This window comes from Perca fluviatilis, chromosome 15 (genome assembly GCF_010015445.1).
Source record: "Perca fluviatilis chromosome 15, GENO_Pfluv_1.0, whole genome shotgun sequence".
Lineage (NCBI taxonomy): Eukaryota > Metazoa > Chordata > Actinopteri > Perciformes > Percidae > Perca > Perca fluviatilis.
The window spans coordinates 16548656-16565307 of NC_053126.1; the positions used below are offsets into that span (position 1 = coordinate 16548656).

Sequence of the window (16652 nt, forward strand, 5' to 3'; positions counted from 1 at the left end):
ATAGCACAGGTTATGTTATCAAATGTTAACACTCTGAGGCCTGACCTGCCTGCAGTATGCAAACATCCATTTCAATCTGCTTACCCTGAATATTATTCTGTATAACATTAGATATTGAGGAAGTTGTTTTTCTAGCACTAATGAGATATCGGATAGGCTGCATGGTGTGCTCAATATGTTAAATGAACCAATGTCAATGACCCACTCTTTGCTGCAGTCATATTTACATTTAACCAGTGTTTCAAAAACCTATTCAAGTTTACTACTTGCACCCTGAGAGGTCAGTTGCATATGAGCGCTGATAGATTGCCTTGCAACGGCTCAGGCACAAAGCATATAGGGACAAAACACATTTGCATTTAAAAATTACCTCTTCCCTTCTGCTCTCAAAACTGCCACTGTGATGAGAATGGCGAAGTTAGTGCAGAATGGATAGGTGGGTAGTAATGAAATTGGAACCGATTCAAATAAGCTTTTAATTTCAGCCCAGCATTTATGAAACATTAATGAAGAGAGGAGGAGATGTGATGCTGTGAAAACTCCCTGGCTAGGGAAAAAGCACATGAGGAGCACAGCATGAGTTTAAACATGTTGGAAAATGAAGAAAGTATTATGATAATGGAGCTGACATGCCTCCAATATTACTTTGTTTAATTTTTAATGTATTGCTTATTACTGCCCACTATGTAACATATCATAAGAAATCAGTGTGACACGAACTGTGGCTCACTTTCAGGCTGATAGCAGTATGAAAAATGTATGCCCACTTGCCCATACTTCTTAACCAAAAGTGAATATCTGGTGCAGATATTCAGTGGTGCAGACAGCCCCCACATGTATGGATATAAGGCAATTTAATTGAATGCAGGAGGCTGCACATACCCTCAGAGTGAGTAACATAAGTGGATTCTGCTGTTTGAGGCAAGCTAACCTCCACCTGTTAACACCACAGGACATCAACTGTAACAAGAAGCCGGTGTGCCATGCTGTGGTGTCAAGCACCACTATCCTGAACACGCCCACAGTATTGTAGCCGCCATTACATATGCTCGTCTACAGTCGTGCAGTAATCGTGCATACATCTGCAGGGATTTCCAAACAAACCCTCTCAATGGTAGATCAGTAGTGGAGCTGCAGTTTAAAATGCATGTCCAAATGCATGCATTATTAAAAATCTGTAAAATTTACATCATGTATATACTTTATGTAAGAACAGACATATACTGTATGTGCTCTTCTTGTACACCGGCAGATATTTACAGATACACACATTAATACTCACAGACATAAAACACATGAGTACTCACACACTCAAACACACATGCTGCAATAAATCAGAAGTCCTGACAGTGAGTGAGATGCGGGCAGAGCAGCAGACAGAGGAAAAGAATCTCCCCCTCAGGCAATGGCAGAATGAAATAGACAGTCAGATGCGGTTGAAAGAAATTGAAGGAGGCTCTGCTGTGAAGACTGGAGTCACTGCAGGAACTGGCTGCACACTGACTCACAAATATGCATAAATATTAAGAATAATAGAATAATACTTTAGGAAGTATGTCAATAAGTTCCACCGTGAGTCAGTCGGTCATACTGAAATATCATTAATGTATGTATGTAATACTGTATGAATAGAAAATGTGAATAGAATATTACTCCTTCCTTAGTTTAATCAAATTCAGAGTGTAGAGAGTCTACTAAAAAAAATAATGAAAGAGTTCAAATAAAAAATTTATAATTCAATTGTCAGGGCTGACATTACAGTACATTTAACCTCACGTAGCTATAGTCTGTTGGCCACAATTCAAGTAAATTGAAGCAAGTCAACGCATTCTGAGAGGGTGAGGGAAGAAGAAGGAAAGGCAGTGAGTGCAGGAGAGGAAAGGGAGAGAGGGGGTGGGGTGCCAAGGGAGTGGCAGGAGTGACAAGATGTGACAGTGAGCACATTGGCTTTCAGGGTGGTTGCTACTTTACACTCCAATCACACAGTCCCCCTGTCCCCCAAGACATTTTAATCTGATCCCCCGACCCAAGGAGACGAGAGCACAGCACAACACTGCTCAGAGCAAAGCAGGAGAGTGGCAGCGAGCCGAGCCACAAGATTTTATTTCCAGCCTTTTCCTTCCACTTATGTGGATGGGTCTTTAATTTTATCACTAAAATGGCTGCTCCTGCTCTCATTACATTTTGCTTTATAAGCCGAGTGTGTGTAGGTGCAGCATGAATGAACGGGTCGTCCTAGCCAGGCCTTTGCATGTGCTTGCGAGCACACAGCATTACTTTTGATTGGATTAGTCAGAGAGAGAAATCCACCCTTTCAGCCTCGCCCCTCCTCCACTGGTTACGGGGCTGCATTATCGATCCCAAACAGCTCCATTTCCTCTCTGTGGCCAAACTTATTAGATTCTCTGCTTTGACACAGCCTGGCCTGATCCCTCCCTCTTCCTCTTCTCTTTGAAACCCCCATTTTCCTCCCATTCGTCTTTGTCTTTCTTCATCCTCCATCAAGCTCTTACTCTATCTCTGTCACGCTGTTGTGTTTTTCATCCCTTTGTGTATTTTCCACCAATGTTCTTTGTCTTATCTTAATCTGCACCCATTTCTGCTTATTTTCTCCCTCTGACTCTTCTATCCCCCATCTCTCTCTTCCTTTTCCTGTCTCTGTCAATCTCTGGCTTCACTTTCACTTTCTCTGTTGACTCCATGTAATTTTGAGTAGTTGGAGGGATCAATTGCCATTAATTGCCTTTGGGGAACAGTAACTTTTGACAGGGTTGCAAGAGAGAAAGAGAATGCCATGGAGAAATTATGACTTTGCAGCTAACATATGGTGACAGAATGGGCACAACTAATCACGATATGGAATGTATTAAAGAGTCTTTCTTTTCTCCAAACACTTTCTACAACACTTTCAAGTATTAGATACATCTATTAGTTTAGAAATATTTAATAAGGGTGGAACACTTCTCAGATTACTTACAGTCTGGCAGAATAAAATATATTGTCTGCATTCATGCATTTTGAAAAGCCTGGCAACATAGATAAACAACAGCAGACAGAAGCAACCAGTTTCTTCTCTTGGTCTAAGATATATATGTCTCCATGTTTCTGCAGGCTCTGTACCCAAGCCCAGAGGAGGGCTGGCAGATCTACAGCTCGGCACAGGACGCAGATGGGAAGTGTATCTGTACCGTGGTCGCACCAGCCCAGAACATGTGTAACCGCGACCCACGCAGCAGGCAACTTCGCCAGCTCATGGAGAAGGTGACAGCTGTCAATAACACGCTCACTTTGAGACACGACTGTTAACCACGCAGACACACAAACTGCCACATTGCACTGCGCTCGTGTCTGGCGCCGTCTGCCACATATAGGATACTGAAGTGAATAGTTTTACTTCCTTTACCCCACAGTTGAGCAGTCATGCAGATTAATATGACGCCAATCGGAAGATTGTTATTGTTGGTTGAACTTTTCTTTTTTGAGCAGCAGAGCTGCTTACAGTGCCTTAATAAGAGAAATGTCCTAAACTTACCCATGGAATTAGATTCACTGAGCCTTAGCATTCTAAAGTGTCTTTTATAAATATAAATCCATTAGATAAGAATTAAGAAGATTAATTGTTTCACAAATCAGTGAAGATAGCAAATGCTTTGTTTGCCTAGTTACACAGTAAATGCTGCACACTAAATCTGTTTATTCAGACTTGTGCTCATTCTGTATTCCTCTAAGTGAAAAATATAAAGCTTGATTTGAGGTTGTGCTGAGGCTCCACGCAGAGCTTTCGCCGTAGCCTACATAAGTGGCCTGATGTTTATACTTGTATGTTGGTGTTTGCATCGAGTGACGGCGATTAGCTTCGGACCGAGTAGTGACTCTAGAGTCATAGTGAGAGAAACAAAGTGTCTCCCCTGTGCTTTCTGACCAAGGCGGGACATCTGTGGCAGGAAAAGTTAACCCTCTCCTTGATTTCATGTTGTTTATGGAGAAGGAGAACCAGGAAATGAGACGGGGGAAATGCAATGCTATCAAGCCACGGCCGAGCGACGTACGTCGCCGCAACGTGTTGTTACATTATTTGAGAGATGTACGTCAGGCTACGGCGTAGGGTCCGACGTAGGTTCGTGTCTCCACGTACCCATGTACATAGATATTACACAGAAGTATAAATCAAGCTTAAGTCAACGCTCTTTTTTGTGAATACTCGTGTCATGTATGACAAGCAAATACATGTAATGTTATACAAAAACGTTTACACAAGCGGAACTCTCTGTTTCAGCAACCAGACAATAAATCCATGTTTTATTTACAGCATTATTGACCTACTCTGCAGTGCAGTGCATGCAAATGTAATTTCCTGCTAGTGGCTAGTGCATAAACACACCGACAAACACAGATCAGGAGTAAGAGTAGAGGCAGAGGAGAGGACCTCTGCTTATAAGGGATCACCAGCTGCTTGTTGACTCTCAGATCTGCAACTGCATTAATTGGCGGTTTGCTGATTGGCATCTTTCCATTCTTTAGTTGTCTTTTCCAAAACTACATAATAAAAACCTGAGAAATAATGTTTAACAGCTTTCACTTACTTGATGGGCCGTGGCAGCTCATTCACAGCAGAGTTTTTCTTGTGGACGCGCCAAACCAGCGAATTGGTGAATGACAGGGTGGACGCTGGGAGCCTGGGAAAAAATAGGTAGAAACGAGTGGGTAAGAATGACATTGATGTGCTCTTTTGAGGTGAGATGGGGGTAAGATAAGATGCTGGATTGGCTCTGAGATCCTCATGGATCAGTGAGACACCTGAATTCACATATTGCATTAATTCTCACCAATGTCCTCATTCTCAGGTTAATACAGTAACAATTATGTTTTCTTATTTCAAGGTACATAATCAGCTGCTCATTGGTATTTCATGCTCATGTTTTTTTTTCCCGCCAGTGGAAAGAACTTCTGAGCTGTCAACATTGCACAGTGATCCTGTTAACTGTAAATAAGCTTTCTTGCAGAAAGAGACAACATTTGGAGGGGGGGGGGGGTGAAGACATAAAATACAGGTGAAAATGAGGTTAAACACATATGCTCCTCTTAAAAGAAATAGCATATTTATCTGTGAAAATCAGTAAAACCTTACAGAACAATTAATTAGAAAAGACATGAATACTACTTTAAAAGCGTATAATGTTATTTGTTTAATTATGTCAGAGAAGTGTATATTTCAGCTCTAAATTTTAAGGGGAACCGTTTGTGTTGCTGCATTGTACTGCATGTCAATACAATACACAAAATAAGCCTTCAGAAATTACCACAGAGTGAAATCATCGCCTCTCTGTCACGGTCTCTGAATATTATAAGCTTTGCAAATATCTTTTTTTTTGTATTGGATTGAATTACACAAATGTGGGTGTATGTTTTTGTGTCTGCCCTCTGGACATGCACACTGCTTGAAAGACAGCAGTTATCAGAGCCAAGCGTTCCCATCAAAAACAAGCAAAGCACAGCCTAATGAGGACACCTGGGGTCAGCGCTATGTCAGCTCAAACAAATGAAAGGCACAAGTTAAAAGACTACGTGTCTGTGTATGTGCATAACAGCACCATGCTCGCTAAGACATCCTCGTTTGAACCCAAAGCATGTGTGGGAATTATTTGAGCAGACCAGATCCACAAAGGCTCTCCCGGACACAGAATGCCAAGGTTGCACTAACAAAACTGCCCTCTGTTCAAAGAATGTAAAGTAGCCTATATTCAGCTTTCTGCAAGGGCAGACTAAATACCATCCAGGGCAGAGTTAGCCCTGAAGGACAGTGGTGTGAGAATGCTCACGGCACTAACTTTAGAACACCTCATCCCCCTTTGACCTCTCTGTCTGACTGACTAAGTTAAGATGAGATCAATTGAGATAGGAGGGCACAGTCAGGCATGCATACACTACACACAAACACTTTAGGATGTGGTTTAGAAAGTGAATCATTACACTGGACACCTGCGACTGATTGGATTCTGAGAAGTATAAGTGTGTGGAGCATATTATGTGGCCAGAAGAAAGCGTGAAATGCCTGGTGTGTGTATGTGTGTGAGTGTGAGTGTGAGTGTGAGTGTGAGTGTGTGTGTGTGTGTGTGTGTGTGTGTGTGTGTGTGTGTGTGTGTGTGTGTGTGTGTGTGTGTGTGTGTGTGTGTGTGTGTGTGGATCAGTTATCATGGCTCAGAGGATGGAGCAGTCCCAACTGCCACCACAGCCCAGGAGGATGGTGACACTGCATTTGTTTAGACTCAAGGCAGGTGGAGCCGTTTACTGTTACACATTCATCCAACTATTCCATCTGTAGTGCTGTCAAATACGTTTTTAATTGGTGAAGAAAATATATTCTGACCAAATATTCCCTGGCTAGTTCATGAAGCACGTGGGAGATAAGTTGGGTGTATAAAACTGTAGGCTGGACACAAACTAATTGAGTGGGCTGTCATAGTGTAGGCAAGCAAGGCATTTGGTGCTAAACAGACTTTATGTCATACTGTGACCTTTGAGAATTGGGACTGTTTTTGTTAGGAGTGATTTGAATAAATATCTTCTATTCGCTTGGAGTTTTAGTGTTGCGTGTCTCTTTGGGTGGGTGTCTGTTTGTGTGGTTAGTTGGACATATGTACACATGAGCCGCCTATATGCACCACAACCCTGCAACATTTGTCAATGTTCGGATGATTTCTGGCCAGTTCAGTGCAACGTGCAGCAGATGAGGGGGTGTATGAAACAGTAGGCTGGTTATGCATCAACAGAGTGGGCTGTCGAATTGTGAGCAAGCAGAGTACTTAGTAAAATTTAAACATAGTGCAAAACTGAGAACTGAGATTAAATAAACACCTACTTGACAGCATGTTTGCAACTCCATGAGATTTATTCAGTTTGCATTATATCTTGTATGTATCCATTAACTTGTACATAATGGTACTGTAGGCATGCTACCCTTCTGTTTTGATAGCTGTGGGAGATAGTATATTTATATTCTAACTGGGTACCTGTTGACTTTTATTGCATAACTTATGAATGTGTTGTGTATAATTTGTATATTTATCCTGATACATTCTGGACAACTGTGCTGCTTTTTCATGATACATTGGCTTTTCATCTTGGCTATTCTTGCTTTTTGTTTCTTATTTTTTTGCTTTTGCACATTGTTTGTCACCCGCTTAGTCTGTTTTAGTAGTTTAATTTGTTTTTTTAGTTTTTTTTTAGATAGATAGATAGACTTTTATAGATTATATTTTGTATTGTTAATCTCGGGTGTCCGAGACCCGGTGCTAATACGTGCCATAGTGCATACAAAAGTGTTAATCTGCACTATGAAATTACCAACTTCTTCTAAACGGTCTCCTGCTCTTCCTCTGACAGATAGAGACTCAGCCAAAAGGCCAAAATTATAATGTATTCTCATGTGAACTATTTATGTCAGCACAGCTTAGCCAGTGTATCCCACCATAATGGTTATTATATTGCCAGATTCCAGACAATCCCACTTACTTATATATATATATATATATATCCCACTTACAAATATGAATATATATTTCTACTGGTATGCTTCCTAGTGACATTAATGTAAAAATATGAAGAAAAACTATTCCACCTGTGTGTGCATGGTAATAATTCTGAAGTGCAAAATAGTTCAGGCTACAGCACAAATATTTCCATCCATAGATAAGAATAATCAATGCATTTAAACGTTAAAATAGACAACATTTGCCCCATGGAGCATGCCCATGCCCTGCAACTTTCGCCTATTTATTTTGCATTGTTCTGGCAGCGGCTAATGTGCCGTTACTGTCACTTTATTTGCTCAGGCTGTGTAATCAGACTTGACTCATGACAAACGCTTGCCATGGACATCATTCTCCCGTAACTGTTAATTCACTTTAGCTTGAGCAAAGTGCTGCACTGTGGCCTCCAAACATGACAAGATTAACAATTTAATGTTCGCTATGAAAATAAAAGCTTACCTCAAGGTTTGCTGGACACATTCGCCAATATGCTCCTCACTCACTCATTATTGGATTGTTGATCATTTTCCACTGTTCACTAACTAACGTTCCTTACTTGGGGAAAAATTACTTAAATGAGTAATCGATCATCAAAATAGCTGATCAACTAATCGGTAAATCGACTAATCAGTTCAGCTCTAATTGCAAGCTAGAGCTGCATGAGGAGTGGATGATTGTGTCAAAAATCCAATCTATTCCTTTAAGAATTACACTGAAATTGTGTGTTTGTGTGTGTGTGTGTGTGTGTGTGTGTGTGTATGTGTAACAGGTTCAGAACATTAGCCAGTCAATGGAGGTGCTGGACCTGCGGACGTACAGAGATCTACAGTATGTAAGGAACACTGAGGGACTAATGAAAGTGGTGGATGGAAAGCTGAAGGTGGCCTCGGAAAATCCCCGCAGTCTCAATCCAAAGGGCTTTCAGGTAATTGGCTGTCTGTCACCTTCTGTACAGTGTGTGTGTGTGTGTGTATTATTCTCAAGTGAATTCAGATACTATTAGAAGGGGCATTGCTCTCCATGTGCACACAAACTTTGCCAGATGCATTGCACTCTCTTTCGCTCTTCACATACAATAAAATGTTGTATGACTCTTGATAGACTGCCGTATAGATACACAAATTCAATTCCCAAACAATCTTTGAGTCATGGGCAGAGGAAATGTGAACAAATTCACATGCTCCTGAATTATTAAACTCCTGGAAGAGGAGGTTTTTTTTTCTATATTCTTCTCTTTATATCCTTTCCTCTTTCCCTCCCCACTCAGCCTTACTTTCTCTATATACTTAACATTCTGGTGTCTGCTCTTAGATAACATATTCACATTTATCTCTACCTTATCTCTCTACAAACTCAGGCTCAGCAGCCATTATCAGCGGGCCTTTTTGTCTTCCTGTCAGCATGGTGTCTTGCCCAGGCTTTCTCCACATTTCTCACACCCTTACAGATATTAGATGGACCATAAAATAGTTTGATTAAAAGATGCTTTGATAAATGCTAAGTGTGCTTTACAACTGGGGCCCTGCCTCAGCGCAGCAACAAGCATGAATGGCTGTGTATTGCTTTGTTTTATGAAAGTGAGTCCAGTGGAGATAATGTAGATGTTTATGAAATTAGCAAATTCCTCAGTTAAGCCTAGAGATGACTAAAATATGCCGGATAGTAAGCATTATATCCCAGGACTTGTCTGAATGCAAATCCGCAATCCAATAAAGAGAAAAAATCTTTAAAAAGAAAAAAAGGATTGGACCAAAGCAGGTTGGCTGATGAATGCGTGCAGCTCAAAGTTGCCAATGGCAGAGCGCGGGAGATTAACGAGACCAGATTTTCGTGGCTTGAAAAGGGGAAAATGAGATTTATGATGTGGCGCCACAGGGCTGAGAGCTGCTCCATCACCAGATTTACGATAAACCTTAACAAGGAGGAAACAGCCCCTCCTGTGGCGGCCACACTTTATTGATACAACTATTTCTCTCATGAACCTTCTAGCTTCCAAGCAGGCAGCCTGGCTCTCCTGCTGCTTTCTGCACTCCTACCTAAGGACACATTGTTCTTTTCACTTCTAAACACATGAGTCACAGACCAAGTTTACACCCTGCAGCATCATGCATGCTCCTTACTGTAGGCGAAAATCACCTGAACCAGCTGAGACAGTAAGTGCATTTGGCCTGATCGAAAATAATGTGTGAATTCAGTGGCTTTCTAATCCACACAGAGGATTGTATATTGAATTTAATCTATTTACAGATCATAAAAAGAAGCCTGTACAAGTCAAAGAAGTGGGTGGAAGTTTGATCAATACAGAAACAAAAAAAGTGAGAAAATTTAGTTTAATTATTAAGGGCATTAATATTAAGATAGGAAGTGATGTGTACAGTATTCTATGATATAGCCAAAGAAAGAGAAATCCAATTTCAATATATATAACGGAAATGTCAGTAATACATGATATCGCAGTAAATTACTCCTTGGTGCAGTTGTACTATGAATGTTATGATGAATACAGGCACTAAGAAGTCGAAAAGATGAAATAGCATCCAGCTACAATATGAGCTCCTGATTGAGAGATGATCTACAAACCAGAAGCAATAACTGAAAATGTAAAGGCAAGCTCCTCTGTGCACAATCCTCTGTACTGACTAGTATGGTCGACATCATCCCCTGTCCTACATTCTCCCAGGGTTTAATCTTTTCCACCCCTTTTTGCTCTTCCATGCGTCTTTCTCTGTGATTACTATCTTAGGAGTTGAAAGACAAGGTGACCCAGCTGCTCCCCCTGCTGCCAGTGCTGGAACAGTACAAGACGGACGCCAAGATGATCCTGCGTCTTCGGGAGGAGGTGAGGAATCTGTCCTTGGTGCTGATGGCCATTCAAGAAGAGATGGGGGCCTATGATTATGAGGAGCTGCGCCAGAGAGTCCTGCTGCTGGAGACCAGGCTCCACTCCTGCATGCAGAAACTAGGTATAAGTTATATGCAAATGGGTGTGTGGGTGGATGGGTAGTCATTGAGTGTTTAATTTGAAAGGAATTCTCAAATATCATTGTAATACTTAAACAATTAGAGGTTAGACAACAGCAATGCAGAACGGAATTTAAATTAAGATCATCAATGGTCAAAAGTCTGTTGTACATTGGCAACAATTCCACTCTCCTCTGTGTTTGAATTATCCACATAAATTGAAAAAAATTGGCCTATAAACCTGAATGAATAATTAATTGTGTTCTCATGTAATGTGTTAGCTTAAACTGATGATTTTACAAAATCCCATAAACTGATGACTTAACAGGACAAGACTGCAGTTACAGTTTGGCCTTTAGGTCATTAGTGTTTTGTTATTGTCTTCCATTCAGCGTGTGCATAAAGCAAATGACTTCATGTGGAGAGTTAATAATTAGAAATAATAATTGCTCGTTTATATATATTTCTTTCCAGATAACTTACAAAACTGGGTAGCTAAACAAATGCAAAGAAAATGAAACAAAGACAAGAATGGAAACATCGCAAAATAAAACATGCATGGATATTTTAAATATGTCTAGAAAAAACAGTCAGTTTTTTTTTTTCACTAATGAATTATCAATCCCATTCGCATTTTATTTTATTGTGTGTGTGTGTGTGTGTCTTGTATGCAGTGCCACAGTATGTACATGTTTATGTCCTACATAAATACATACAGTACATACATTTGTATGGCGTCTTACCTCTTTCTCTTTTTTGACCTCCAGGCTGTGGAAAGCTGACTGGAGTCAGTAATCCCATCACAGTACGTGCATCAGGGTCAAGGTTTGGCTCCTGGATGACCGATACCATGATCCCCAGCTCAGACAACAGAGTAAGTCCCTCTGTTTCTAGGCTCACCCCTGAACTAAAACCCTTTAATCCATGCTACCTACTTCATAGTTCAACAAACATAGAGGATAAAGTAGAACCAAAGTCATTGTCAAAAAAAACTCTGTCAGCTGCTCAGTGGATAAAATATCCGTCACAGCAACACTGCCATGATACTTCGGTGACTGATTGACTGTTTTGCCTGAGTAGGACTCCTCGTGAGCTCTGGAGGAGGAGCGACAACGAGAGAAATGAGGATGCAAAGCTGAGTAACTGATGGATAGCATCCCTTTTCCTTCTCCCTGTCTACCTCTGTCACTGCAATTTCAGCTGATTAATCACTTCATCATCAGTGGAGAAATGAATGAGTTGTTTGGGCTAAAGTTTTCTAAATCACCTAGGTAATTACCAGGAGTGTGCTGAGATGCTCTGGACCCAGATGATATAGTAATGGCTTCGGCTGATTAGAGATGACATGTGGTTTCGTTTGGGCAGATACGTGGTAAGAAGCAGGTGGAAAAAGACAAGTGATGGAGAAAATTAAGAGGAATTGTGGGGGCTGGTGAATTGAGGAAGTGGTGGAAAAGTGGAAGAGTGGAATATTAACCATCTGTAGGGGAGAATGGAAACTGATGAAGTTTAAGGGGAGAGATTACGATGGCCTTTTTCCATACCCACCCTGAATCATAACTAAATAGATATTGCCACAGAGAAGGTCAATTTCTGTGATTGAATGTCCTGATCTTTGTCTTTAATCACCTTACTTGCTGAGATCACATTAGGCTATTTAGATCAATCACTGATTGTATTAATAGCCAGATACATCAACAATATCACATCAACACCCTCACCAATCATGATAATCATATTTGGGGAAACGTCATTGTCGCTGAGGCGCCAAACAGAAGAAAAAAAAATGTGGTCTGGCTCAGCTCTAGGGACTCTTTTAGCAGGCAGGGGAGAAACAATGCCTAATGTTCCATAATCTCCCCTTCTCCATAATTCAGCTGCTGTACCTCACCTCCCCCGACTCCTCCCATACACTACCTCTCGCCCCACTGGAATTGTTATTGCAGGAGAGTGCCTATTCTACACCTAGAAAGCATGAAAGAGCAGGAAAAGAGAGAAAGTGGAGAAAAACGAATGGGTGGAGCATCAGAAGAACGAGAGCTACATATTAGCAAAGCTCCCTTGATATGTTAAGGGCAAAATGAATATCTTAGCCAACTGCAGTTTAATCGAATCAATTAAAGGTTGAACTGTGCCTCTGCGGAAGCATTGAGGAAATGAGATGGGAGATGCAGCCAGAGAGGGGCCATGTCAGTGGAGAGATCCGCTGAGAGTGCTTGAAGAAAACGATAGAGCTGCTAAATGGATTGATTTTCTGTAAATGTGGACTAGAAAGGCCAGGAGCACACACAGTGGTTGACTGCAAAGCGCAGGCAAAGTCTTTACTCCCACACGTGGGAGAGATCAATAGTTCTGCACACACATTCAAGTATGTACATGAAGGCATACACTCACACTCAAACAAGAGATTCACCACATACAAACAACACGCTTACTTTGCTCAGGGCATTGCCGCCGGCTATAATGAAACATTGCTCACAATGTTCTTGCAGAGAGGTGTATCAGGTATAACAATATACTCCTGTAACCTCTAGATCTTCTCATTATCTCCTTCAGTTTGTCTCCTCTTCCCAATGGGATTAATTTTTCTTCTCTCCGCAGGTGTGGTCCATGGATGGTTACTTCAAGGGACGGCGTGTCCTGGAATACCGCACAATGAATGATTTCATGAAGGGCCAGAACTTTGTGCAGCACTTGTTGCCTCACCCCTGGGCAGGCACTGGTCATGTGGTCTATAACGGTTCACTGTACTACAACAAGTACCAGAGCAACATCATCATCAAGTACCACTTCCGTTCTCGAAGTGTGCTGGTGCAGCGCAGCTTAAGTGGGGCCGGCTATAACAACACCTTTCCCTACTCCTGGGGTGGCTCCTCTGACATCGACCTGATGGCGGATGAGAATGGCCTGTGGGCCGTTTACACCACCATCCCCAATGCTGGAAACATTGTCATCAGCCGCCTGGAGCCCCAGAGTCTGGAAGTGCTGCAGACTTGGGACACGGGCTTTCCCAAGCGCAGTGCTGGAGAGTCTTTCATGATCTGCGGTACACTTTATGTCACCAACTCCCACCTGGCTGGTGCCAAGATCTACTTTGCCTACTACACCAACACATCAAGCTATGAGTACACAGACATCCCCTTCCACAATCAATACTCCCACATCTCCATGATGGACTACAACCCCAGGGAGAGGGTCCTGTACACCTGGAACAATGGACACCAGGTGCTCTACAATGTCACACTGTTCCAGGTTATTAAGACTTCTGGGGACTAAGAGCCCTCAGACTGACCCACTCAAATAATGCTGTGATTTTTGTTCGGGGAGGGCAAATGAGTTGTGGAGGGGGGTAGGGCTATGGTTGGTGCGGTTTGGGGGGCTTCAGTGTATGGGCATAGGCTTGGATTTTTTTTTTAAAGAATTTCAATCTTCATAGAGTGCTATTATTCACATTCTCAAAAAAAAAAAAAACACTCCGGCAGCAAGGTCGGTAAAGATACAAAGACTGAGCGCTTCTCTTATTTTTCTTTCTGTGATGAGTAAGCATGGTTCTTTTTATTTGTGATGAGAAATAAATATCAGTCTTTACCATTTATGACTTTGTATTTCATTGTCACTTTCATTTCAAGTAGACCTTTACTGTATCTCGGAGGGGTGAACAACAAAGGATAAACTCTGTGTTGTAAAAACATGGCTTCAAACTTTGATGTGTGTACTCCCAAGGTGGGTTCTTCTTAAAAAGGTATAAATAGGTGTACCATTTCTTTTTTTAGTTATGATTATTGTTTCTTTTATTTCTTCTTGGATGAGGGGACATGCAAATATGTATTCCTTGTGGCTCACCGAATCCTATCGATAGAACGATAGAAAATGTGTTTAGAATAAATTACAGCTGTTTTTCATGAAATCTAAAATACTTCACATTTTAAAATGTCCAATGGCATAATTTCAATGGAATAATTGCATCTATTTGGTGATACTGAGTGGCTATTACCACCACAGCCGAATCATAAAATAATGAGGTGACAGCATGTGAATACTGACAAGTCACTCTCCAAGGCTGCATTGGACCATATCTTTGAAAACATTCCATCCAATTTTTTTCCATCTAAAAAAGGCCAGGCCATACATTTCTGTGTAATAAAACAGTGTTCAATTTAACTGCAATAGCCACAGCTTACATTTTATGTTCCAAAGTGAACTGAAAATGAAAGCAAAACATCTGCAGGAGCAGGTGGTGCTGGGAAGGGTCGAGAAGCACAAACAGGGAAGGGGAGACGAAATGTAAAAGGAATTCTAAGAGCATTTACATTTGAGAAATGAGGCTTCACAATTGCTGTTGCATGTCAAGCTCCAATCTGTTTTAATCTTGTTAGTTGCACGGCTCCCCTAGGGTGCTCTCTACAGAAAAATGTTCAAACACAAGGCATACAGTGGGACACTGCTCACATGAAAGTCTCAAACTAACCTTTTATTGCATCTTTGTTATTATTAGCTACTGAAAATAATTCTGAAGCCACATTGGCACTGTGCTGTCAATTTTATTCTTTTCATTGATAACACTCCTAAGGGTGCATTCATTCTTTGAAGAGTCAGTGGTGGACACAGAAGACATACAATAAAATAGGAGGTTCCATTTTTTCTTTCCTTGATTAACCATGGTGATCTTATTCATCCGGAATGACCTTTCTATCAATAAAGTGCTGTGCTGAAGAGAACCCTGATGAGTTCATACATGGGAGTGGCTGACATTTAAAGCACAATACAATACACAACAATACAGCATACAGTATAGAAAGAGTGCATTATTGAAAGTACACTGTAGAGGGAAAATAAAGTTTTCAAACCTGTGAAATCTTTGTCCAGTCTTCATGAAATTCAATACAGAGCCAGGCTTGACAGGCCCAAAATCGTTTAAAAAAAATGGAGATATATATGTAATCGGTTGCATAGTAAACTGAAGTTTCACATAAACATTGAGATGAGAGTGGAAGACTGTTAATATTGTTGTCCTGATCCACCACAGCATCCTATCTCTGCTCGCCCACTGTCTAAACAAAAAGTAAAAGGATGATCAGACTGCCCTGTCAGCTGCTAAGAAAATAGCAAATCCTAATTGTGCAGGCAATTTTCTGCACAATTAGGGCATAAAAGGGCAGAAGCTTCATTTTTCACAGATTGTTTTCCATTAAAGTCTGCAGCTGACAGTTGCACCAATACAAAAAGGCATTTAATGCTAAGCATGACTAGTTAAAATGGACCTACACTTTCCAGATAAGGAAATAATGACTGCACATAGATAATGCAATCTCTATGATCAAACACACTGAAAAATAAAGTCAGCAAACTAGAAAGAAACATTCATGTGAGAAATATAAAAGGAACATCTATCCATTCATGTCTATATTCTCCTTACCTAAAACCTGCAACTAAATGGGTTCCACAATAGACACAAATATATGTACTTTTTTATACATTTGAACTTTTATCCATCGCAGTAAAAAAACAACGCATTTAGTTAGAAATATAAGTTGTTGCCACTCTTCTACTCAGTATAATTTCTTGCAAATTCATATGTTGCTGAGAGAGAAATGGCGAAAAATGCAATGCTATCACCAAGTAGTGCAGAAAAAAAGTTGTGTTGACAAAAAAAGTTGAGTTAACAACTTTTTTTCATCAAAATAATCAATTACTGTGAGTGTTTGCTGCCAGCAGTATAACCATCACCTCCAGCATTTGTGAGGCAAACATCAGCTCCGTGGGCACCAGTGAGTGTGCTGTTGTAGCACTTAATGCTCAGAGCCCAGGGCCAGCAAATGAAGTGTTAAAAACGAAAAAGATCGGGGGACATGACGAACAGCATCAAATTATTATGGCCCCATTTGAGTATTGTATCATCCTATCTGTGTCAGGATATATCATCTCCAGTTAAGGCCTGCTTGTCAGTGCACAACCCTTGATGTGGAACAACAGCACTTATGTGTCTTCTTTGCTCAAGATCATCCTGAGGGTAAGAGAAAAAGTGGATGGAAAATGGCAAAGGTTGTGATTCAGGGGGACTCAATCACTAGGCTGGTTCACACAGTGTGTAAATCTCTCAAAGCTAAGATACTGGAGATATTTCTGCAAAATTGTCCCCTGCAACAGACTGCATGCTTGTCT

General features: G+C 41.0%; 1 protein-coding gene across 3 annotated transcripts in view; it reads left to right on the plus strand.

The window, feature by feature from the left end:
- olfm2a (olfactomedin 2a) overlaps positions 1 to 15208 on the plus strand; it is a 42882-nt gene extending 27674 nt beyond the window's left edge. For all 3 annotated transcript variants that reach the window (XM_039825753.1, XM_039825752.1, XM_039825754.1), the window contains exons 2-6: positions 3112 to 3261; positions 8299 to 8454; positions 10273 to 10492; positions 11258 to 11364; positions 13092 to 15208. In XM_039825753.1, the coding sequence (XP_039681687.1) occupies positions 3112 to 3261; positions 8299 to 8454; positions 10273 to 10492; positions 11258 to 11364; positions 13092 to 13766 (1308 nt within the window). In that variant the 3' untranslated portion in view covers positions 13767 to 15208. The remainder of the gene's footprint in view (positions 1 to 3111; positions 3262 to 8298; positions 8455 to 10272; positions 10493 to 11257; positions 11365 to 13091) is intronic.
- The last annotated feature ends 1444 nt before the right edge of the window (positions 15209 to 16652 follow it).